This window comes from Epinephelus moara, chromosome 19 (assembly GCF_006386435.1).
Source record: "Epinephelus moara isolate mb chromosome 19, YSFRI_EMoa_1.0, whole genome shotgun sequence".
NCBI classification, from domain to species: domain Eukaryota; kingdom Metazoa; phylum Chordata; class Actinopteri; order Perciformes; family Serranidae; genus Epinephelus; species Epinephelus moara.
Window position 1 is genome coordinate 37,698,372 of NC_065524.1, and position 25,755 is coordinate 37,724,126.

The following is a 25,755-nucleotide window of genomic DNA, read 5'->3' on the forward strand; positions in this document are numbered from 1 at the left end:
CTCTTCTCTGGTGCAAAAGTTAAAAGGCCTTTATTAAATGGCTAGTTCATGATGAACATTAAAATCACCAACATGTTTCGGCCATGCTCACTGGCCTTCATCAGGGCATAAAGCTGCAGGGTTCACAGGTGGCCTAAACGGGGCCCTACTCAGACATGGGTGGAGCCAATCAACACTCCATTTGCCAAACTGCAGGCATATAAGCAAAACTCCCTTTACACAATGCACTCATAAATAGAAACCTGCATTATAGGGCCAGTAGGCAAACAATGAGAATATAACAGTTATAATTAGAAAAAATCACAATAAACCATCAATAGGTCAAATTCTATAAGGAGAACAAAAAAATATACATAAACTGCATTCAGAAGCAGAAGTAACATGAAAATTAATAGAATATATACATAAAACACAAAAAAGAGTATGGATGTACAGTAGCTTTCAATTTGAAAATCCATTCCGCCTCTTTTTGATTGAGATTTCAATTTGAAAATCCATTCCGCCTCTTTTTGATTGAGACGTTTCTGTCTGTCCTGTCCCTGCCTCAGGGATATGGTCAATACCCATAGCCAACAAAGAGGAGGGGTCATTGCCATGATGTTCTTTAAAATGTTTAGCCATAGGGTAGTCCTGGTTACCTCTCCTGATTGCATACTCATGTTCTGCAAGTCTATCTTGTAACCTGCGTTTAGTACGGCCAGTGTAAAAGATACGGCATACCTGACATTCAAGTTTGTAAATCACAATGGTGGTTTTACAATTGATGAAATGATGAATATGATGTTTTATTTCTAACTTCAAAGGTTTTAGATTTAACAATATTTATTACAATGAGGACTATTGCTACTGTTGTGAGTTTAACAGAAAGAGAGGTGCCTGTGTTTTTGACGGTATAGAAAGTTATACTGTTGGGATTACTTAATACTGTGATACCACCCGATCCTAATATCCATGTATGACTATTGACCAAAAATCACATTGTATAATTACTTTGTGAATGCATCAGTCGTCAACCCTACAATGCTGTCGTGGTCAAAAACTATTGTCATATATGATTATCTTTATATTTCTGAATGATTACAAGCATGTTTCTGTGATCTGTTATCAGCTGATACTGTTGTTGATATCCTGCTCTGGTTCTACCAGAAACAATGACCATATCTTTCGGGCATTTGCCCTCATGCTTGCACCATGACTGTAGAAGGCTGTTCTTTGTACAGCAAACAGCCTATCACATTACCTTTGTTCAAGTAAACACCTCGTGTAGTTTTGTTACAATATGACTCAGCAGATTATCATAGTGCTGCTCGCCAAGTTGTGACACAAGTTACATCCTTAGCATGTTATTCCTGGAATGTGCTGGCGATCCACAGTCAGCCTGAACCGAGCAGGCTGGGATCTAGTTTCATTTAGCCAGCAGGAGCAGAGGACACACACACACGCACACGCACACGCACACGCACACACACGCACACACGCAGTTTGTTTGTTTCAGGGCGTCTTTCTCAGAGAGGTGATGTTGTTGTGTACAGTGCTGCTGATGTTTCCAGCATTTCCCTGGCTGTCTACCTTTGTCTCTGTGTGTCGCCGGCTGCCCGCTCCCTGTCTGTTGTCCTGCGAGCACGCTTTGATCCGGCCACAGACAAAAATAGACGGGAGGGAAGGCGGGACAGAGGAGCCACTTGGAGCTGTCAATCATTGCCTACCCTCAACACCACTTTACAGACCTCCCACTGCAAAATCAAATGCAACCTAAAATTAAAGAAAACAAACACAGCTAACCGGATCTTCATCGTTAGGCGTGCAAATAAAATAAGATACCACACATTGACTCTAACAAGAGTGTCATGAAAGGCTGCTGTGTGATTTATTTTTACAGTTACATTATCTGAAGATCTTAATTCACTTAACCTGAGACAAAACAATCACGTTTGGAGGCTGTTTGATGCACTGACACACAAGCTCCAGCTAGTAAATAATTCTCAAAGTGGACGTGTAGCATCCGGGGATAAAGACCTTCAAATGATTTACTGAGCTCCGTTTTTATTGCACATCTGCAGCGATGCAGATAATGTCCAACTGGTGGCTTACAGGCTGCATCCATTCATCGTGACATAACACCTCTATCTGGCCATCGCATCAATTTGTCACCACTGTGTTTTGGAAAGTGTGCCAGAACCCAAATCACTGACTTGGAAAGGATAAATAGAAAGAAACTCCTATTGAAAAGAATCGACTGGTAATCTCGCCACTGCAGACACTGATTCCTTGATTATAGAAAGACCTGATAAACAACACTGAATAGAAATCAGGTGTGATTGCATATATGCATATTTGTGTTTATAAAGCGCTGATTGAAGACCTGATGAAAACTCTTTGCTGGGGTAAAGTGCATGAATACTGTATGTCAGAGAGAGTTTATTCAGTCAGTCCCAACTCTGTATCCTGATCCACATTTATGCCTTTTCAGAGCTGTTGTTAATGTTGCATTTGAGTCTTTGTGAATATAATATTTTTAGGTTTTAATGGTCATGTGATCGACACAAAGGATACTGCTGTTTACAGTTAATCTTAAATCATATGTTGTCTTTCTGCCAAGACCCCGATGCTTCACGGCAGGTACGAGTGGATCATGTAATTTGATGTTCAGTAGATGTTTTCAGTAATTAAAGTCAAGGTCTCATTATTTGCGTCGCAGATAAACCAGTCACATTATGTTATAATTACTGTCTTTCTTTTGAAGCAGAGTTTGGGCAATATGGGGGTATGAGCATTTAATTAATGTGCAGTGTATTCATTTTCAGGGATCAGTGGATGGAGATAAGCAGACGATGCACTTTATGGATGAAACATTTGTTTGAATGATAGAGAAAATCATCAAAGAGAAGATCAAGCACAGGAATACAGACTATTTAAAAGATCTGGAAAGTGATCCACAGTTTGGGGAGGCAGGAACGGCAGTATTTGAATGGTCACAGGTTTAATTCCCCCCCAAGAGACGGTGTGTGCATCAGAAAGCATGTGTGCTGTCCAGGTGTCCTTGGACAAAGACACTGAACCCATTCCTACTGACTGATAAATATAAATCACTCTTGAGGAGGACAACAGCTACAGTAAATGCCTTAAATATGAATGCAGAGAGGAATGCTAACAATGCAGGGCCGCCTCTTTTAGGGGAGCTGAAGGACAAATGCAAACACACTCTCGTTTCTGCTTTGCACAGGAAGTTACAGACAGTTTCGAACTCAAAGACTGAGTTGTAAACTGCTGCAGCTACGTGTGCAGGCAATACTTTCTCAATCTGACATCGGCACATATCAATGTTTGGTCAAAATGTGACATGCAAGGTACCCTGGGTGTGTTGGTTGTTAACATCTAGGATGCCTTGTCAACTTCAGCCTGTTACATGCATTGTTCTGTTTTCAAAATACACAGTTTGCATACAGTCTCTTTCAAAATAAACACACTATGTCAGTCACTATGTCAACACTGCAAACTGACTTTATTTCCTTCAACAACTAATGCACGTGGTTGCGTTTTAGGGTAACCATGTACTTGAGATGGCATTCTAGAACGTCAGCAACCAACACACCCAGGGTACCTTGCGCACGCCATATGACGACATGTAAAGTCCATGACCAAACGTCAATATGTGACGAGGTCGGAGTAACCGTGTGTTGCCCTGTTGGATCAGCAAACTTTCTGTTGCTGCTGTGACACAGATTAGACCCAGCTCTCTGTGAGTCTTGGTGCTGAAGCTTCTGTCAAAAAAGTTTTTAATCTTTATTTATTTTATTGTACATTTTAGTAAATATAAAGTTTATTTAATATAACATCTGTCACAGAGTGAGGTCACAAAGTGCGTCACTGAAATAAAATAGTTAAAATAAGACCATAGAAACATTTGTATGTCATTTACCAATATTCGATGCAGTACATGATGCTACTGATATAGCCGTCAGAAATACTGATATGTTAGGTGCATTGTTTTCTTTTAAATATGTCTCATGATAAGCTGTTTCCACAAGAGTATGATTTACCTTTTTCCCATGATGTAGTGCCAAAAAAATGCAATAAGTCATCATATCGAATCGCAATACTTTTAGAATTGTAGTACTTAAAAGTCACAGTACAAACATAAGGGAAAACTACATATTCATTATATTTTTGAATGTAAGATAGTAGTTATGTAGCACAATACACACTTACAGGCTCAGTACAGTGAACATTTTTATTCTTAATATCTTACGTAGCAGTTTTAAACATTGTAGCATAATGCACATTTTTATTTCTATTTTATTACTTCATACATCTATTTCACATTCTTTTCTTACTTCTTATAATTCTCTATTCCTTACATCGCAGGGACTGCAATGAATCAGTTTCCCCTCGGGGATCAATAAAGTATTTCTGATTCTGTATCAAATTGGCCTCCAGGTATCATGACAGTGTTGAATTGGAGGATAAAATATTGTCCCCTGATATCTCTTTAATTTGATGAAACAAAGCTAAAAGCAGTGTCTGTCTGGTTATTTCATCCTGTTGTTTCCCAAAGGTTTATCCAGTAAATGAACTATAGCACAGGACGTTAACTTCCCAATATAAAAAACACATATACAGTGAGAGAGTGTTCACAGTGCCTTCCCCTGGTGCCGGGCCATGTGTCAGGAAGCGGTCTCCTGTTTCTGAGCAATGCCACTGGACACACGAGCACAGTCTCTGGAGGAATCAGTACTTCATCCACAGAGGACATGAACTGAGCAACATGCATGCTGAAATATGTAGAACATGTGTAAAATGACAGCTGGGAGGTTGTTTTCTAAATAGTTTAGGTTTTGGAGATTTATTTTAGACTTCTAGAAACAGCAGGCTTCTTCGATGAGTTCAAAACATTTTAAAGTGAGTTTAGTTTGTGGTATTGTTTAAAGAGCTTTGGATGCAGTGACCAAGACTGTGTTTACCTCTTCATTCAGACGGTTTTAAGACCTGCGAGCTAAAAAACATAACCAAGAAGGTTGAAATACCAAGGACCCCCCCCCCCCGCACACACACACACACACACACACACACACTCACACACAGGAAGACTTACCAGCAAGTACAGCGAGGATCCATGCCAGTAAGACCTGGACCTTAGAGAGGTTCATATCTCCACCAGACGTTTATGAAAACAGAAATCTACAGCATCCACTCAGTTAACGTGTTGTTGAGCAGTTAGCAGGTCGCAGGCTAACCTCAGGCTAACTGACTTTACACTGAGACACACACACACACTGAAGCTGCGGCAGGCACTTTGGAGATAAAGTGAGTAGTGGGAAGGTGGTTCGCCCAGTATGAGAGCTCTGGTTTCTCCGTTCCACCTCCCCCCACCCAACAGCACCCCCACCTCTCAGCACCCTTCAAGGCACAGCAGACAGCTGGGACTCTGCGTGTGTGTGTGTGTGTGTGCGTGTGCGTGTGTTGACTACACACAAATCAACACCGTCATCATTTCCCATACATGTGGAAGTTTTTCTTACAGTAATGACTCCAGTATAGCACCTTATATCAGTGAGACAGAGAGGCAGAGGGGGCGGTGAGAGGCGTGAGGACAGACACCGGGGAGAGGAGGAGAGACAGACGGATGGACAGTGTAGGGGACAGAGACACCGGGGAGAGGAGGAGAGACAGACGGATGGACAGTGTAGGGGACAGAGACGGAGACAGGAAAGAGGCAGACGGGAGGACAGCTGAGAGCTGTCACTGATGGAATGGGAAGCATGTCCACACATGCTGCCATCCCACAATACACACACACACACACACACACACACACACACACACACACACACACACACACACACACACTTGCCCAACACCCTGCCAGCATGACGCATGCCATGTCAGGAAACTCACTAGTGTGTGTTTGTGTCCGACTGAACAACTGACCAGTTATGTCTCACAAAGACAATAAAGGTTTGCAGTGTCACTGCGTCTTGAGGAGCCACTTTGTGTCGTTACACAGTTCTTCTTCTAAATCATACTTTTACAAGTTAAAGTTTTTATGTTACCTTTGGTTCTCATAGCTTCTGATGCACATTTGTTTTCATTGCTACAGATATGTAAAATTGACTGACTGGTAATTTAAAGGTCCAGTATGTAAGATTTAGGGGAATATATTGGCAAGAATTAAATATGATAGGTTTGTTGTCTTTTGAGTATAATCACTGGAAATGGACACACCAAACACTGACTCTAGCTGGGGCCATTCGCATTTTCTTGCCAGCCACTGTAGTTAGACTCCCATCTGCAGCATTTAAACAAGACCAAACATTTGTGGAAGATAGATGCAACAGTGGCAGTTGTCCTCAACAACTCTTTTGTTGAAATGGAGGGATGAAACAAAGTGGAATTATCGACAGCAGTCAGCATGAAGGAGGAGACTGTACTGTCAGCGTCTTTGCCAACGATGTGGAAAGGTTGGTAAAAAACTGAAGGTGAACAGGTTCACTAACTGGCAAACAATAGCTCCCCATTACTTCCAGTTGTGTCAGTTCCCCCATGTCAAGAAATAACGCTGAGGACCCATAATCAGATTGGGAAAGTTTGTTTCTTGTTGTCATGCCAATTACTGGTGTGGAGAATTTTACTTACTCTCCCATAGAGGTTAGAGAGTTGGTAGCATCTAGTGTTCCAACAAATGCCGTACTAATGAATTTACAACGTGTGGACAGCAACTGCAAAACACCGCTTAATGTAATAAACTAGAGAGAGAGGCTGACTGACGCTGCCAGTGAAACGGGAAAGGGAACAGCTTTAAATCCCCCTTGGTAACACGCCGCCACCAAACATTTAAAGGGTCACCATTAAGATGGGTCTTTGTAATGACGGCAGGCCTGAGGTGGTTTATGTAAAATGTTTTGTTGTAATATGTGCTATGTAATATATGTAATCACACACAAATTAAACAAATGACACAAGTGATAGATGAAAATCAAACTTAAACCTTCTGTCCTGTCCTGTATGTTGTGCAGGCCCATCATTACTGTGCCATCAGCCCCACTGTACCTGTGCTCCAGTGGTACTTTGGGGGTCAGGACACGCACCCAGACTTCTGACTGGGCAGGGAGGCAACACAGCAGCTCCTGGTGGCCCAACTCTGGAGACACTGGTGTTCCTGGTGTCGCTGGCCACTGGCTCTGCTTACAGGGTTGTCTCCAGGGTCTTTGACATGCCTCTCCCAACAGTTCACAGGATCGTCCACAGGATGGCAGATGAGTCCCTCTGCCAGTTCGTGTACTTCCCTCGCCACGTTGGCTTGGCACTGTGCCTTTGCCAAGGCAGCAGGGGCAATGGAAGGCTGCCACATTCATATTAAATGTCCTGGGGACCCTGATGCTCACGACTACCAAAACAGGAAGCTATCCCCATCAGCAGTGCTCCAGGCAGTCTGTGCGCACCAGGGTTGCTTCATTGACATCTTTGTGGGTTACCCAGGAAGTGTGCCTGATGCGCGCATCCTGAAGAACAGTCCCATCTACATTAGGGGGACTTACCCTCCACCTGGGTGTTTCATCCCAGCTGATGGTGGTTACCCATGTCTACAGTAACCCCTGGTCCTTATCACACCATATAAGAGGCCGGTGAGAGGCATGGCAGAACAACGGTTCAATCATCATCGCTCCAGAGGTCGCTCAGTGACTGAGCGTGCCTTTGGAAGCACCTGAAGTACATCCACAGTTCGTCCCCAAGATGATGAATCCTCCCAGTGTTTCTCATGAATTAGGTAATTGTCTTTTAAATACCCAACATTTTTTATGCCCAACAATTGCTATAGTCACATAACCGCACTTTGTATCACACAATCTGATGTTCTGAGTTGCCATATATCTAGAGATATGTCTGTTTGCCCTGTCTTCTGTACAGGTGATGACTGCATGTGTTATATTACATGACGTATGTGTCGGGGTAGGGGTTGAGCCAGAGGAGGCCATAGAGGAGGACGACCAGCCACCTGCTGAGTGTGATGGAGGGGAGTCGCAGTGGGCAGCCTTGGTGAATGAGGTGTCATGGCTTCAGGTGGCACCTCTCGACCATGATTACTTTGCCCAGGTGAGTACTGTGAAGGACAGGATGACCATGGCCTCATCCAAGATGGCCAAACTTCCAGTGACACAAATGAAGCTCACTTCCAATTCCAGTATTCTGTTCACAATGATTCATTAAATCAAGTGCAGCTTCACAAGGGCATGTTTGAGTTAGGTTGGTTTCTATCTCTGTTAAGAGAAATGAAATCAATACAAAGTAAACAGCTTGCGTTGATCCTTAACTAAACCAATAGGCTAATCATCTTGTGACCCCCAGGCTGGAAACAACTGATGTAATGAATCCCTTCATCTGTGGTTTACTCATGTTACTACTGTATTACTATAATCTACCACATTATCAAGAGTCAAATGTGTTAGCTTACATCATAATTGCAGTGGGAACTGCTCTGACATCTGGGATTCACGCACTTTACAGATTGTATTACACAAATATCTCAATTAGCCATTTACAGGAGCATGTCCCTCACAACTTAATGCAACAGTCTTTTAATTATTTTAGCTGTAGAAATCTGCTGTTATAACTTAATATGACATCTTCACTTGTTCCACAGGCTCAACCCTGAAACATCAGACTGTCTTAGTTTCGAGACACACCCCACCTCAGTTATCCACGCACGTTTGTCTGGTGAAACATTATTTTGATTACCTTAAGGTTTTGTTGTTGTGTTTCGGTTTATATTTTTGGGTGTTGTACAATAAAGGAAAGCAGGTATTAGCAGCTACTGCAAAATTGTTTTATGATTTTTAAGAGATGAAGTCATGCTGCTGAAGTCAGCCATTTCTTTTGGATCACTGGGATGAACTGTCAGATAGATGAAGTAGCAGCAAGATAAGTTTAGGTTTGCTGCATTGCATTACTTGTGATAAAAAGACAGAAACAGACGTATACATTTGCAGGATGTTCCTAAAGAAGTCATTTGTGTTGTGTGAACATGTTGTTTTTACTTTGCCAGTATACATGGGCCAAATGAGCCTCAGATGGAGAAACATTTCTGGAAAAGACTCAGTTTGTAATTCAGCAGTCATATTTAGCTGTTTTCTGGCTCATCCTGGTCTCTACACGTCTGTGTGTAGACCTGCTGTAGAGTATTGTAAGTCTGTTTTGCCTACATCTGTCAGTCGCTCTTACTTAAAAGCTGATTCCTCTGCCATTTATTCAAAATTTATTTTAATAAATTTTTATGTAAGGTTATGTGTCTGGCTTTCCTGAGATGACAGAATTATTGTGGAGCTGGTTTCTGTCTACAGACGTGAATATATTTGATCACAAAGTTTTAATTAAACTGATGTGCTGAACTCTATATGTATGTCTCTCTTTTCTTTTTGTTGTACAGTGTTTAGGATCATCGGAGCTTTTACTTAAGTAGCAACACCACAATGTAGAAAAACAGTTTCACATAAGAAGTCGTGCATTTTTAGTTTTACTATATTAAAATGCTAAAACTGCTAGCTTGGAAATGTACTTACGATACCAAAACTGACTAGTCATTTTGTAGAACAGCCCATTTCTGAATAATATATAATACTGGCTTATACGTATAGATGCATGTTTCCAATTCGTGATTGTGTCTGCCACACATTTACACTGTCCTACATGTTTTGTCATTGCTGCTCTTCCGACAAATGGTCGAATAGTTATTGATATTGTTGCTATTTTCTTTTCTGTATGAATCCATTTTGCATCTGTTTCAGGAGTCATCTAATTCATTATTGCAAGTAATGTGTACTGCAAAAAATAATTTTGCAGGTTGGGCACACCCAGACCTTCCTCCTGTTTCTTCCCTGCAAGATTTTAAATTTAATTCTGTTTTTTATTATTCCATACAGAATTTACAATAATCTTATTCCATATATTAAACTTAAATCTGTGGATTTGAATTGGCAATGCTTGGAACAAGAATAAAAATTTTGGGCATACCATCATTTTTGTTGTCTCTGCTTGTTTAATCTTCCGTCTGGTATAAATCTCCATCTCTTTAAATCCCATTGTATTTTGTTTTCCAAGACACAATATTTGTTGTCATACAAATCTCTTTAGTTTTTACTCATATGAATGCCCAATATTAATTTTTTTTCTGCATCCCATTTTAGTTTATTCTGTTCCTTTAACCCTTAGAAACCCTGGAGCCACATCACTTTTCTTGTGCTGCTTTCAGCCTTTTTCAAGTATTTAAAGTAGAACTAACTGCTCTCAGATTATTAGTGATTCAAATGTTCTCATTTAGTTTATATCCTGAGACTGCACAAACATTTTTTCCTCAAAATTTAAGTACATAAAGCTCTTCAAACACCTGGTGCAAACCCTGCTTTATGACAAAAATGTTCATGAGTTCTGAACTTTATGGAGGTGAAAGTCCTCTCTCCCACTAATTTGTGGAACTTTTTATTTTTGTATTCACATTAAACTGAAAATCCTGTAGTTCAGAGTGATAAATCTGGTCTTACAAATAACATATTTCCACCATGGAATGAAAATCAGTGTCTGGCTCATCTTTTCCTTGTTCTCTGCCAAGACTTTTGCAGCTCTGACCAGTTTGCCTCAGCAGGGACATTTTGTGATGACACATGAATGAATCACCTGCTGTCACCACTAGATGGCAGTACAAGACTGAGAATCTGCAGCACACGACACAAGGCTTGATGACATTACGGCCTTCACTAGGGTGCATGTGTAAATATAGTAGTGTGTGTGCGCTCAGTCTGTATCAGACTGTTTGCCTATTTTTCTGTCTGTCTGGCACTCTGAGGTAATGCCTCTCTCCGCCAGTCTACACTGACACACACACACACACACACACACACACACACACACACACACACACACACTGACCTCCATTTTTCCCTCTTTCCTCACTCATACAGGGGGTGGAAAATGGAGACTGAATTTTGAGGGGGATATGAAAGAGCACTTTGAGATGAGCAATCTAAGCCGCCTGTCACTGTCTTATAGACACCTCATATCTCCAACTTTAATGACATGCAGAAAATTCATCACTTCCATTCCCGTTCTGGCCTAAAATCATTACCCATAGTTCATCTGTGTATCTATAATATATTGAAGATAATCCAGTGCGCCGGGGTGCTGTCAATCACACTCTTGCATTACCAGATACCCTTTTAAAAATCTCCATTTCTTAGATTAGTCAGTTTCCTCACAGTGAGTGTCACCTCTTTGAAATGGCAGATATCAGATTTTAGAATGAAACTTAATTTCCTTGTTGATGAAAAGGTTACTCAGTTGAAGGAGGAAGTGTTCTGCAGGAAGCTGACAACAAATCAGCAACAACTATTTATGCATTCAGGAGGCGTGTTTTTGATTTAGCTGAGGGACAGTTCAGAGGTTACACTCACTGTACTGCGTGTGTTCATCCTAATGAACAACCACAACTTGATATGTGACTGGAGGCTTATTGAAACGTATTGAATTAGAGAGTCTGACACAGACGTGGAGCTCTAATTGGCAAAGACAAGATTTAAAGTTTAAGTTTCAGAGTTAGTAAGTGTAAGTGCATCACATGGGATTAATTTACTTTGGCTGTGAGAGGAAGTTGTCAGGCAGAATGTGGAGTCTGTGAGAGTTGGAGCAAAGCAGTTTTATGAACATGACGTGCACATTTAAAAGCAGATTAAAGAGCTTTTAAATGAATTCTAAAGATATGCACCATATATAGACAAGATGTGTGTAATCCCACAGTATCTCTGTGTTCTTCAATGGTTGACTGAAGGCCCAGACACACCAAACCAACATAAAAGGAATGGTGGCATGTGTGGGAAGAGATAACTTTTCAAACCAGCAGACGGCAATAGTCTATATTTGTTATATACATCCCAATATATAGACAGCAAGTTTTTTCACTATGTGACCATCTTGGTCTCACGGTGAAGTTGTTGATCTGGCGCTTGGGCAGTGACTTCTGGTGTCAGACGCTGATGGAAAAAAGCCATCCTTTCATGTCGGCATGATACGCTGCCGGTCACCATTATGATTTAATGACGGACCACAAAAATAAGTTAAGGCTGCAGAACTCCGGATGTGTACAACAGACAATGCATGTAACAGGCTGAAGTTGACACGGCGTCCCAGAACGTCAACAACCAACACACCCAGGGTACCTTGGACGTCATATGTGGACGTGCAGAGTCCTTGATAGACCGTCAATACGTGACAAGGTTTGAGTAAGAATGCGTTTTAATATTACCGATCGTTATCCATTTCCATAAGCGCTCAACAAAAATGTGCACAAATATGGATGAAATGAACGCTGAGTATGGACAGAAGGAAAGGAAAACTAGAAGACTGTCTTGACGCTAGTTAGCCAGTTAGCACATTACCAACATGACCTGATGTTGAAAGAACAAAGCATATTAACTGTGCACAGGCAAACTGCTACAAACTGTTTCAGCTAAAGAGCTAAAAAACAGCCTCACCTTATGTAACAAGTAGAGCCCGACCGATATGGATTTTTTGGGGCTGATGCTGATTCCGATATTATGGAATAAAAATCCGATAACCGATATATCGGCCGATTAAAGTTTTACGTTTTTCAATTCAAAACCCCCCCGAAATACCTGCTTTTGATGGCTTAAATATAGTTCAAACACTCGTTACAAAGATATAAATTGAAGGAGGAACATTTTACTATTTTCAAATACTTTTATTATCAGAAATTGTGTGGAACAAGCAGCATATGAACAATTTGAACTCAAAATAAATCAAAAATATGATGTGCAAAAAGGCAGTAAACCTCTGGGAAATAAAATAATCATGCAAAGTCTATATGAATTAAGACATTCACATGTATGTTCACAGAGGTAGGTTATAGTGCAAAAAGTAACACAAGGACATCATTTCTAAGTAAAACACCATATTCCCTGCATTTTACTAGTGATGAAAATATAAGTGTTAACATCGGCGTTGGCCGATTGCTGATTATTCTCTAATGGCTATAAACGGCCGATAAATCGGTCAGGCCCTAGTAACAAGTTAGTTTTGGTCTCACTCCCTCTTGACTATAGCTGTTTACGTTCCTCACTTCCGTTTCTCTTCTTGTGCACTGAGCTGAACCTCCAGTTAGATTTCATTCACTGACGGGTTCCGCCATCTCAGGCGCCAACTCAGCATGCCGAATCAACTGAAAAATAGCCAACAAGTGTTGGCTACTTCTAACAATGTGGGACACATCACAATAAAAGGGTCAACGGCTGACCGGCGGCTTGGTGTGTTGAGGCCTTTAAGCAAAAAACAGCAAGGAATAAGGAGATTTTAATCTGTAGAGAGCTACTTCATGATTGTTGCTGTGTGCTCTGCTGAGATCTTCCACCCCGCACTCACATATTTCCACAGGGAGGATAAAGGAGCTCTTTAGAGTGTAGAATATGGCAATATAAGCCTCCTGTAGTCTGAACTGACATTCATTTTCTGTGGATACAGCTGGGTGTGTAAGTAAAGTAAATAAAGGATTTTATTTGGGCTGCACACTGTTCTCGTTTGAATGTTTATACACCAGAGTCAAATGAGTATTGTAACAAAAAATCTAATGACTCTAATCTGACTACTGCCAACGGCCTATTGCTTTAAGTTTGCAACAACTGAAGAAAGAATCAGGTCTTCCAAACTGTTCTCAGTTTTTATCCTGGTTGTGATTATTTCTTGATGTTTTGTCTCCATTTTTTCCTTCCTGATAGTGATTCTGATACCTGAGCTTGCATAAGGGCCGATACCTTGTGCCGATTTGACACAGTTGTGGTAATGAATAAATAATACATACATCACAGCTGTATACTCCTAACCCTGTATGAATGTGAAAGTATTACTATAATTTATGTATGACATGGCTCAGGTTAAACCCTTTGTAAAGCATGAACACATACATACAGCGACTTCATACCATAGAAACATGTGAACCCATTCTCATTACGAAGTCGTCAGATACCGCTGCTTGGTCATTGATTCCCGTGTCAGACACTGACAGAGAGCTCATCCTCTCTCGCCGGTACAATATGCCATCAGTTTATAACACGGTGGGACGGCATGAGGTTGAAACGCCACTGGACAATGACAAAATTTAAGGTGCTGGAAAGTCCCTCAGGCAGGCATCAGGGGCAGTGTATCGTCGTGTTGATATGGACTGAAATGATTTATGATTTGGTACTAAAATGCTTGTGCAACTTGTTGTGTCGACTCCTGTTTTAGAGCAGCAAAGAAGAATTGATTTCCGAGACAACAGCAGTTTTATCCAGGTGTGAAACCACTTTAAAGTTTCTAAATACATTTTGTACTTTCAGATCGGTGCGTAGACTTGTGAACTTGCTGATACCCGATTCAGCATTTCAGGCAGTGACGGAGGAATTTGTCATACTGGTATCAGTTTCAGAAGAAATCTGTTTGTGTCTGTGTTTTGGCTGTGGCTCTCGTACTGTTCGGTACACTTAAAACTGTAATTCAGGCCAATTTAAGGACTGGAAAGAGTCCCAGTGCTAACTCAAATCTCCTGATGCTTAGTTAGTTTGTTGTTTTGGGTGAATATATTGCAGGGATATATCTGTTAAATGTTCTCAAGCAGATGTGTTGTTGAATGGACACAGATTGGGGGGTAATATTTCACCCGTCCAGGATGCTTGGAGATGAAGTCTGAATGCTTTCAGATTAAAAGGGGTAGAGCTCTCCAGCTGGCTGAAAGATGTCTGCTGAAGAGCTCACATTCCAGTGGGTGGAATCTGAAAAGACCAAACAGAAATATGTTTAACATATGTTCAGGGGAAGTGTTCACAGTTTGAGGCTCTTGATGGTGATTCAGAGTGATGTATATCGGCCATGTGACGGAGCTATGACACGAATATGCAACATTGATAACAGACAGGGAAAGTAAAGTGAAAGAAGACAGGCATACTGTAAATCCAGAGCCTTCAGGGTGAGCGCAGCCAGAGATTCTCTGAATGAAATCTATTTCAAGGCGTTTTTTAAAAAGGCCTTTGTTGTGAGAGACCATCAGGAGAATTGAATGTGTCCTTACCAGGCACAAAAAAATCAATTTCATCCCTTTATGGTATTTGTAAATGCAGCTTTGTGTAACAGATGATTTGTGTAATATCCAGTGCTGCCCTAAGAGGATAGTTATTTGTAAAGATAGTGAGAAAAATGTGGATGTCTAAAACAGTATTGAGTGTTTGAAATATAACACAACAGAGAACAAAAGATAGAAGTTCTAAACTCTTTTATAAGATCACCAAAGATGAAATATGTCAACCCACAGGGAGGTCACATTACAGCGCCGGCCACAGAGCAGTATTTATGAAGGCGGGAGAAATGTAAGGCCAACAGATGTCTTGCTGAAGGACACTTCAGCAGGGAGCGAAATGAGCAGAGAAAGACAACTGATGAATTGGAGAGCATCGAAAGCAGTCTGCAGTGTCTTCAAGCAAAACTTTGAATCTCTATCTGCTCTCAGATTATATTTGGTCTGTGATTTGGACCTTTTACTTCGCTGTGTAGAAACCACATTATCACATTTATGACTACAACATCCAGATTGTGCCGAGAAATGATTTATTCAGATCAGATTTATGCCTGGCATGAAAGTATTCCTGTTTAACATTTGCATTTATTCTCTGGCGTTAATGCTTACAAATGTGTCTGAATGGCTTCCAGAGGTTTGCCTGCCTGGTCTATTGAATCAGACACAGACCAAAGCACATGTTTCGAGCTTTGAATTGGTCTGGTATCCTCATGGCATCTGCTTCATCCCAAATATGTGATTTTAAATAAGATGTGACCAGCTTGGTGCGAAATCTGTAAAGAACCTGCTTTGTCAGGTTAAGTCAGAGTTCCCGCTGGTCCATAGATACTGATGACAGGTGTGCTATTAACAAATTATATGGCCACAGACAGCACTGTGTATTTTTGGCTGTTAACTAGTGATACAATATGCTTGGACACTTTAAATTAAGTTCATCCACTGCTGCATCTCCACTTCTCTCCAGTTCTTGTTGCACTGCTGGTTTTTAGGTGGGCAACGATCCATTGTTCCGAATCGAAATACATTGATCCATATCATCATCTCGAAGATATATATTTTATAATTCCCATTGCATGTCAGTGTCACTGTCAAACAGCACAACACATTCACACATCCACGTTTGGTCATGGACTTTCCACGCTGAGATTTGACGTCCAAGGTACCCTGGGTGTGTTGGTTGTTGACGTTCTGGGACGCCGTGTCAACTTCAGCCTGTTACATGCATTGTCTGTTTTCAAAATACACTTCGGTAAATTTAAAGGGAGACGGTAACTTTTCCGGCCGTGATTAATTGCCATATTCATGTGTGTTTGTTTTCCTCGTCTCTCTCCACCAAAGAGACTGGACGACAAGAGCGTTCACTGCCGTGCATCGTCTGGCAGCCAGGTGAGTTGGTTCATTAGCGTAATNGACCAACTTAACTGCACACCTGAGAGTGAGAGACTGACAGTCTATTTCTTTGTATTTATTTTGATATTTTTACGTGATATTTCGGATATTTAAATTTTATTTTTTTGCATTCCTAAATATTCTTGTTAAATAAATGTTTTTCTTTTTAAAAGGGTGCACTTGCATCAATATGCCTTTATTATCATCATATAAGTTTGAAAAATGGTCTAAAAACAGCAAAATTACAACAATAAAAAAATGGTCTTAAAAGCACAATATTACGCAATATTATTGCTTATCACAATAATTTCTGACTCAATTAATTGTCCAGCAAAATTTGTTATCGTGACAGGCCTACATTAAACTAATAACTAGTCACTAGTAAAAAACAACTGTTTGGCTATGAACCTTAACAGTTATTATTTAGAGGTGTTTTATACTTTTGTGAAATGTTCTTGTTGTGAAGCTGTTGTATGTGTTAGTGGAGTTAATTTAACCTAGACTTTACTGCACTTAACTGGTTACAGTTATTTACAATTATTCATATGTTTATCTTTTATGGTCAAAAGGAAAAAGTAAGATTTGCAGCTTCATGGCACCATCTCATGTCAATCACAGGCCTTTGAACTGAATCAAATTGAAATGGTATTGTGGCCGACTTTGTGATATCAGCAAATATCTCATTTTACAAAGAATTCGTATGATATATTGTAATGAAGTTGGTGATTTATAACCCTAGTGTTTTTACAGTGTGCAACACAACCCGGTCTCACTCCAAAGTTGTCGAATGCCGGTGCGTTGCAAGTGACTTCCAGCGTCAGACACTGAAAAAAGCCATCCTTTCACGTTGGCATGATACGCAGCCGGTGGCGTCAGGGGGAAACATGGACAGACAACAATGAAAGTTAAGGGGGCAAAAGTCAGAGCATGGAGGGTGGGATTGGTGTTGGATGGCTCCAACAACCACCGACTTTCACTCCGGAGGCCAGTGTTGGCTTCCCGTGTGATTGTAAAGCCAAACCCTTTTGTCCTAAACCCAGCAACATGCTTTTGTTGCCTAAACGTAAACCATGTGCATGTGTTGGCTTAACATAACCATGTCTATCTGTTATTGGAGGAAAAAAAAGTCAACACGACACAGTGCTTTTATTTTGAAAGAGACTGTATGCAAACTGTACATTTCCTGTGAAAACAGAAGTGTGTTTGCAAACAGACAATACATGTAACAGGCTGAAGTNAGTGTTGGCTTCCCGTGTGATTGTAAAGCCAAACCCTTTTGTCCTAAACCCAGCAACATGCTTTTGTTGCCTAAACGTAAACCATGTGCATGTGTTGGCTTAACATAACCATGTGTATCTGTTATTGGAGGAAAAAAAAGTCAACACGACACAGTGCTTTTATTTTGAAAGAGACTATATGCAAACTGTACATTTCCTGTGAAAACAGAAGTGTGTTTGCAAACAGACAATGCATGTAACAGGCTGAAGTTGACATGGCGTCCCAGAACGTCAACAACCAACACACCCAGGGTACCTTGGACGTCATGACTTTATGTGGAATGTCCATGACCACATGTCGATATGTGACGAGGTCGGAGTGAGCATGTGTTGCACAAGAATCTGCAGTTTAGTCAGACCATACTTATCTTCTGTCATTCATTTATTTTGCTGTTATCACCGTATGAAATTCAGAATTGCATTCCACAGCCATCTTTATTGTGACTGAGAGGAGAAGAATTTAAGGTTAAGAGGGCTGGATGAGACGCACAGCTGTGGCGCTCACCCTAAAGTATCAGAGGAGGCAGTGAAATATTGTGAAGAGCCGCCCAACACATCATTTTAAGATAGCTGAGATCCATCTAGATGCAACAGAGTTAAAAGGTTGAGGTTGGTTGAGTGCTTGTTGTTGTTGTTGTGTGTTTGTATTCCAGGTGAGACGATGAACAAAATGGACTTTGTTAGACATGTGTTCAGTAACTCTGCAACTGGAGACAGACGGGAAGAGAGGTTTAATGTGTAGCTGTTTGAGAGCATCATCATCCTCCTCCTCCTCCTCCTCGTGAGCTCTGTCATGATGATTCTCTGGAGTGCCAAAAAGTCTGCTCTCCTGTTGAAAAGAAAGTGTTTCAGGGACGGGAACTGAAAACACAAATGTCCCCTTGAACAGGCCCCCAGGTGAGAGATGATTACTAAGTACAAGTCCCCAAATGATAGGAGTCCTAGTATATTTTAATTAGCCTGGATTCTTGGTTGAGATTCTATATTTACTCGCATTAAGTCCTCGTAAGATGAGAGCACTGATGTGTTTTTAATTTACCTACATTTACTAAGTTTTGGTCCCTGAGGGACACGAGGTAATGTGACTGGGTCCCAGGGAACACAGCGACATTTACCTGATTTGGAGACGGGAAGTTTGTTTTCTTCCGTTTGACCAAAGTGACTAATTGGAAATGAGGCAGTTCATGTAAACAAAAGGATGTCTAACAAGCTCTCACCTTTACAGTACTAAATGCTAGCGTGAAAAGTTGGCGACTAGCTTGTGAAAAAAGTTAAATATCTATCAGCTGCAGATGGTTTTCTCAGGAGTTCTTGGATGCCAAAGTAAAAGGACTTGTTTTTGTATCAAGTAGACACACACAAGAACAATAGGATTATGGGGATTATGTAGGATAATGTTGCATTTCCTGAATGTGTAAATTGTCTAAGAACACGTGAGCTGAGAACACTTTTCTTTTGGCAAATATACATCAGCAGTGTGTCTGTTTGTGCTTGTTGTTCCTCCAAATGGCCAAATATCAGACGGTTATCTCCTGTAGCTGTTTCAGATTATCTCCCACGTTGCAGCTCACTTGAGAAAAGATGGAAACTTTCTTTCTTGTAAAGGAATAAATTCAAATGTACTCCAGATGTAAAACTGTCCCGACTGTGCCGTGGTGTGAAAATAAGTTTGATTCTCTCCATGACAAGTGCATTAAGAGTTTTAATGTGTCTGGGACCGACACAAAGAGACTGCATTTACTCAGTTTGGAAGCAATATACTCCGGCATGAAAACAGTTCATGAGTTCACCACAAGCTGTTCTCCAGCCGTTATTGTTCATTTGCTGTTTCACCTTAATCTGTTTTAAATTCAAAGGCACCAAAATGGAGAATTTGCCCGTGTGCTTAAAGCTGACATATGAATTATATAAAAGTGATTTGTCACCACAAACAGGCATATACACACAATAAATGTAATCCATAAAGTACACAATCAGACCACGACAGGACTTTCGCTCCCATAAACCCCCACAGTGGAGGTCAGTGTGTGTGACCTGTGTATAATGGGGTCGTGACCCCTCCAGCCACTGTGGAGAACTCATCACTGGGCCCTGAGCTAAGTACACCTGACAGCACTGGTATTCTCCCAAACACACACACACACACACACACACCCATGCACGCACCCAGTGTGACATATGATAACACACATATGGAGGAACACATCAAACACACAGTACAGATGGGTGTTAAAAATAAACGCATGATCACACACACACAACGCACAGTATTCAGGGGTTCATATGTCAGCAGTCCTTTGGGATGAGGTATCCTGTGTGTGTGCGCGTGTGATTATCAGTGCTGCCTGGTGCGAATGATTTGATGGAGGAGGGCAAATCCATCTCTGCCCTCCTCTCAGAGCAGATCATACAGCTGCAAACAGCCAAAGTTTTGCAGCAGACATTATATCCTAGCTGTCCTAGCTGGAAAGGGTGTTTATTTTTATTGCAGTCTTTTTAGATTTCCCGGGATGAGGGATGCAGCGTACAGCCGATTGTTATCAGGCAAGCACTGCTATTTACTGTTTAGTGCTCCGACAAAATTAAAGTCACATAAATGCATATGAAACTCCACACAGGAGTCAAGTGAGGCGAAAACAAAGGTGAAGAATGGCGAGTGGCGCTAAATCACAAAACAAAGAAAACAGACCACACAGAATATGTGTTGCCCTATATGCTTCAGCCTTCCTTCATCTGGAGTGTGTACTCTACCTTGTGCCGACATTTTTACGTCCACAGATAATCCGTATCATAGCAACCAGACGCAACCAAAGTGTCTCAGCTGGGGAAAAAAAGCTGCATCTCATCGCCCCTCTGTCTTCATTTAAATTCAGCTTAATTTGTTTTTAAAATGGTGTCATCTCTGTCATTTAAAAGCAGCAATATATCTAATAATAGTCTAATAATAAATGTTAGTTATATCAAAATGAGGATAAATGGAGTCAAGTCAAAGAAATTAGTGCTGTTGAGCCACCCTTAATCACAGGGGCCATTTCCTTCACCCTGACAGCATGAGTGTTTTTCATTAATATATTGTTTATTTTGTTCATCTTTCATAATGGCTTGTGATGAAACATTAATAACAACACATTATTGGAGGTGTTCACTGCACTGAGATACTGAGAAACGCTGTAATTATCTCATCTTATCACTTTGATAAATTATCTGCTAGTCTGAGACGTTCACCGAGTACCAACAGTGAAGAAGATTAAAAATACAAGATTAGAAATCGTGATCATCCAAAGGCTGTTTTAATTTGAAAAACATATCTTTATGTCTTCACCTGAACTTCCTGTATGAACGTATACTGCTTGACTCAAGTCATTAAGTGTATTTGAATTACATTTAATGTTATACCCGAGTGGAGAGAGATGCCTCCTGCAGTCATGTTTTCTTAGGTTTGTTGTTGTTAAAGTTTAGGTGTCCTTACCAAAGGTGACAGTTTCAAACTTCAGGCTACATCCTGCGTTTTGCTGAAATGTTACATTTCAGTCACCCTCGTGTGTCTGTGGTCGAGAATGCTTCTCAAGCAAAGAGTTCAAGCGTGGACATTTCAGTCAGAATAAAAACACAAACAGGCAAACAAAACATCTAAAAGTCAAATGAGGTGACATCTTTCTCTTTCCTTCCCCTTAATGTGCACGGACAGAAAAGTTTCTCCACGGGGTGAAAATTGCTTTTTTTATTTTTTCCGTAATTTTTCCATAGTCCTCTTTGATGCTGCTTTGTTCCTGGTCACCACCTTTATCTTCGTCTTTTTTGTCGCAGTCTTTGTACTGTGTGTGTATATACCTCTCTGTCTCTGTACTTTGTCTGTGTACCTCTCTGTGTCTGGGTTTTTTGTCCCTGGCCTTGGTGTGACCTCTGTTTTGGCAGAGGCATTAACATGCTGTCAAAGGAGAGATGGGAGGCATAGAGGACAAGAAGCGAGACGCGGTGTACTCATGCTATATATGAGTCATTTTATTCTGCAATTACTTAAATAGCAGCAGCAGCAGCGCTCATTCTTTACATTTTAAAAGCCCCTCAGTGCCTGGAGGTGAGGACTCAGAAAGGTTCCCTCTGTCTTCTAATCGCAGGGCTCCGCTCAGTAAAACTCAGCCAATTACAGGTGAATTCATCAGGGCAAATTTAATTGGCTTAAATTCTTAATATAAATTCTTAATTTAAATATTTAAATAAGGAGTCTGAGGAAAAACGGAGACAGTTATATTGAAACGGGAAATTATGTTTTGTTGAGATATACTGTACTTTATATTTGGACGAAAGCTGTGGCTGGAAACGTGTTTTAGGGTTGTTTATCCATCTGTCTCGTTCTTTTGAACACTCAATCTTGAGGGAGTTTCTTAAAATTTGGCACAAACGTCAACTTGGACTCAACAGTAAACTGATTAAATTTTGGTGGTCAAAGGTCAGGGTCACTGTGACTTTGTGTGTCATTCTTGTGAATGCAATATGTCAAGAACACCTTGAGGTAATTTAGCACAAACATATTTTTGGACTCAATGATGAACTGATTAGATTTTGGTGGCCAAATGTCAAAAGGTCAATGTCATGATGACCTTATTTGTCTCATTCTTGTCAATGGAATTTCTCAAGAACATTTTGAGGTATTTTTTTCCCCCAGTTTGGCACAAACATCTTTTTGGACTATAGAATGAACTAATTAGATTTTGGGAGACAAAGGTCAAGGTCCCTGTGACTCCGTCTGTCTTTTGTGAGCGCAGTATCTCCAGAACACCACTTTGACTCAAAGATGAAATGATTAAACTTTTGTGTTCAAAGGTTAATGTCACTGTGACCTTGTGTCCATATCATTTTCATGAATGTGATATCTCAAGAACACCTTGAGGGAATTTTCTTAAATTTGGCACAAATGTCCACTTTAACTCAAAGATGTAATTATTATATTTTAATGGTCAACGGTCAAGATCACTGTGACCTTTTGTCTGTCTCATTCTGGTTAATATATCTCAAAAAGACCTTGAGGGAGTTTCCTCAAATTTGGCGAAAACGTCAGCTTGGACTCAAGAATGAACTGATTAGAATTTGATGGCTGTCACATAAAGTGCCTTTGGCCATAACTCAAGAAGTCTAAAACAAAATTTCGCACAAATGTATAAAATGATGAAGTGATGACATTTTTTATAAAAATGGTCAAAGGTCAGCTTCACCGTGACATCATAACGTTTTGCAAAAACACATTTCTGGCCATTATTCAGTGTCATAACTCAGGGACAGAAGGGGAGGCATTTGGTCAGATCCTGAGTTGGTGACTCTAATTTTGGGTGTACACCTTAAAACTGTGCTGATTGTATAGATCTCCTGTGCTGTCTGGGAGAAGATGTGTGTGAAGCTTCCAAGTTTTTCAGACATGGATGTAAACTGTAACTGCAACTTGACGAGGTATGAAGAGGCATACAACTGTGAGGCGGTTATTCTAGTTTGTCTAAGTGACCATAATTGATCAAACAAATTAAATCGGTTAGATACCTGAGGGCATTGTGTTGGTCAGGTAGCTTTTCTATCAGTCTTCTAACTTGGCGATTTTTACATCACACATTTTGGTTTGACTTGTAAAGCTTCAGCAAAGCAGCAGCACTTCTCCTTCAGAATATATAGAAAAGCACTCCTCTGTCTCCTTCCACCCCGGATAAAAGAGAACAGATGTGACAGGAAAAACAAAAAAGGTGGCAGACAAGGAGTGGCTGCAGAAAGATTTGAAAGAGAGAGAGGACAGAGGAGAGTTGTTGTAAAAATCCTCTTGATGTTTGATATGGACGTGTTGTGATGTTCCACATTGTAAAACCTCACCTAGACACAACATCTCCCTGGGGCTTCACATGTCTGCTCTCCTCTGTCGCTCTGTTGATCTATTTCTGTTCATCCGTCGGTCTTCTTGTGCGTCTATTGTTTCTGGAAGGTGAGATTCACAAAGTCAGAAATCTCAGCATGTGGCCAAATTATTGCCTGTTTTATGGGCACTGATCAATAACCTCATCAAAGCAGTTTTGTTTTCTGCCATAGTGCAGTAAGAATCTAATACTGATAAAGCTCTGTTGGCATGGATTTACTGACTCAGATACTGTAGATGAAGATAGTGTACAGATCAATATTTTACTGTATTACATAAAACCCTGCCACTGTGTTCTCTGGGGTTCATAATCAGAGTAAGGAAAAGTAAACCTTTGGTTAAATATGGAATGTACAGCTTGTTTTAAAATTGGGTGATACAAAGTCAAAAACCTTGAGCTTTGTTTGTTATCATGCAGCAATTCATTGAAACAGATGGCTGGAAAAAGACTTTCAAAAGGTGCGGAGAAAGAGCAGAAAAATAGTTGTTTTCATTTGCTGGCAGATTAGATGCTGCAAAATACAATATCACAACGCAATCAGCAGAATAAATGTTGATATTGAGTGTTATGTAGAGGATATGTTGAAACTTTACATTTTAACAGCACTGTGGCTTCAAGTTGCCTACGGGTCACATCTGTAACAGGAAACCGATGTAACTGGGAGCCGGCGATGTTTTTATTCCCACAGCTGGGGAAATCACAAGTTTGCACCATGTTGGTATTCCTCTGTTTACCTACAGCAGCTGATGAGGGTATGTCGTGAGCCTGAGCCGGTGTTTGCGCTGTAGTAGTAGGTATATATAGGGCTAGTACATCTTTTTCCTCACTAATAATAGCCTACTGGTTCTCTGTTGGAAACAGCCGATGAAGTTTTCGTTAGCCGTTGCTATCCTGCGCACCTGCACGGCGTGGTGATGAACTGTCTTATTGATTTCTGTTGCCGTGCTGTCTTGCGGGCCTGCACGGCGGAGTGATACTGGCCAGAAAATAGTCCCAATTGATAGCAAGGTCTGACGTAATGCGGGGATGTTTTAAAATTATTGAAATAGTCTAACAAAACACATGCATACTTTTTTGTAGCTTAAAACCTTTTGGTTACGTGTCCCCCGTACATCTTCAGAACTACTTTTTCTCCGGTAAGCTACGGGCGATTTCTCAGAGCAGGAGGCTCGTTGAGAGTAGTGACACTGTCACATCAGAGCGACAGATGGTCAGCGTTTCACACAACTTCATGTCCAAAAACCTGAACTATCACTTTAACGTGTGGTTAGGTTTCAGCACAAAAACTACTTGGTTCAGGTTAAGAAAAGATCATGTTTTGGCTTAAAATATCTACTTTAGGGAGCGCAATCCTGGCTGGAAAAGCAGTGACGTCTCGGTGAAAAACAACCACTTTTCGTGGCACTATCCCGTGATGTTACGTGCTCTCCACATGATGGGGGCCATATGGAGAGCACGTAACATCACACTCAAGACCAAAATACGGCTATTCAACTCAAGCATAAAAACCATACTCCTCTACTGAACAAGCTACAAGTCTTCACCAACCACTGCCTCAGAGGTATTCTTAACATCAGATGGCCTGATAAAATAAAGAACAAAGAGCTGTGGGGAAGAGTAAAGCAGCCTGCGATAGAAGTGGAAATAAAGAAACGAAAATGGGGATGGATTGGGCACACATTGCGTAAACCGAAGAATTCCATCACACGCCAAGCCCTGCAGTGGAACCCACAGGGTAAACGAGGTAGAGGGAGACCAAGAAACACCTGGAGGAGTGTCACAGCCGAGATGGAAAGAGCTGGATACAGATGGCAAGATCTGGAGAAGCTGGCACAGAACAGGACGAGGTGGAGAAATGTTGTAGCTATGTTGTAGGCAACTGGACTTGCTTGACTTTCTTGAAGACATTTCAGCTCTCTGAAAAACAGAGCTCACATGTGAATTCAACGACTCTGTAAGGGTTCACCCCCACACAGAGTTTAAAGCCTGCAACTCCGCACCATTCCATTAAAACTTAAGGTATCTAGAGATTATGTGGGTGAGAACCTGGGTTGAGACAAGAGGCGGAAGTGCTGCGTAGTGCCTCAAAGCC

General features: G+C 40.9%; 1 protein-coding gene across 1 annotated transcript in view; it reads right to left on the bottom strand.

Annotated features, from left to right (window-relative positions):
* The window catches only part of chrna1 (cholinergic receptor, nicotinic, alpha 1 (muscle)), a 22,899-nt gene extending 17,564 nt beyond the window's left edge, over positions 1 to 5,335 (bottom strand). The window contains exon 1 of the mRNA XM_050071300.1: positions 5,093 to 5,335. Within this exon, the coding sequence (XP_049927257.1) occupies positions 5,093 to 5,147 (55 nt within the window). The 5' untranslated portion in view covers positions 5,148 to 5,335. The remainder of the gene's footprint in view (positions 1 to 5,092) is intronic.
* Positions 5,336 to 25,755: the final 20,420 nt, after the last annotated feature.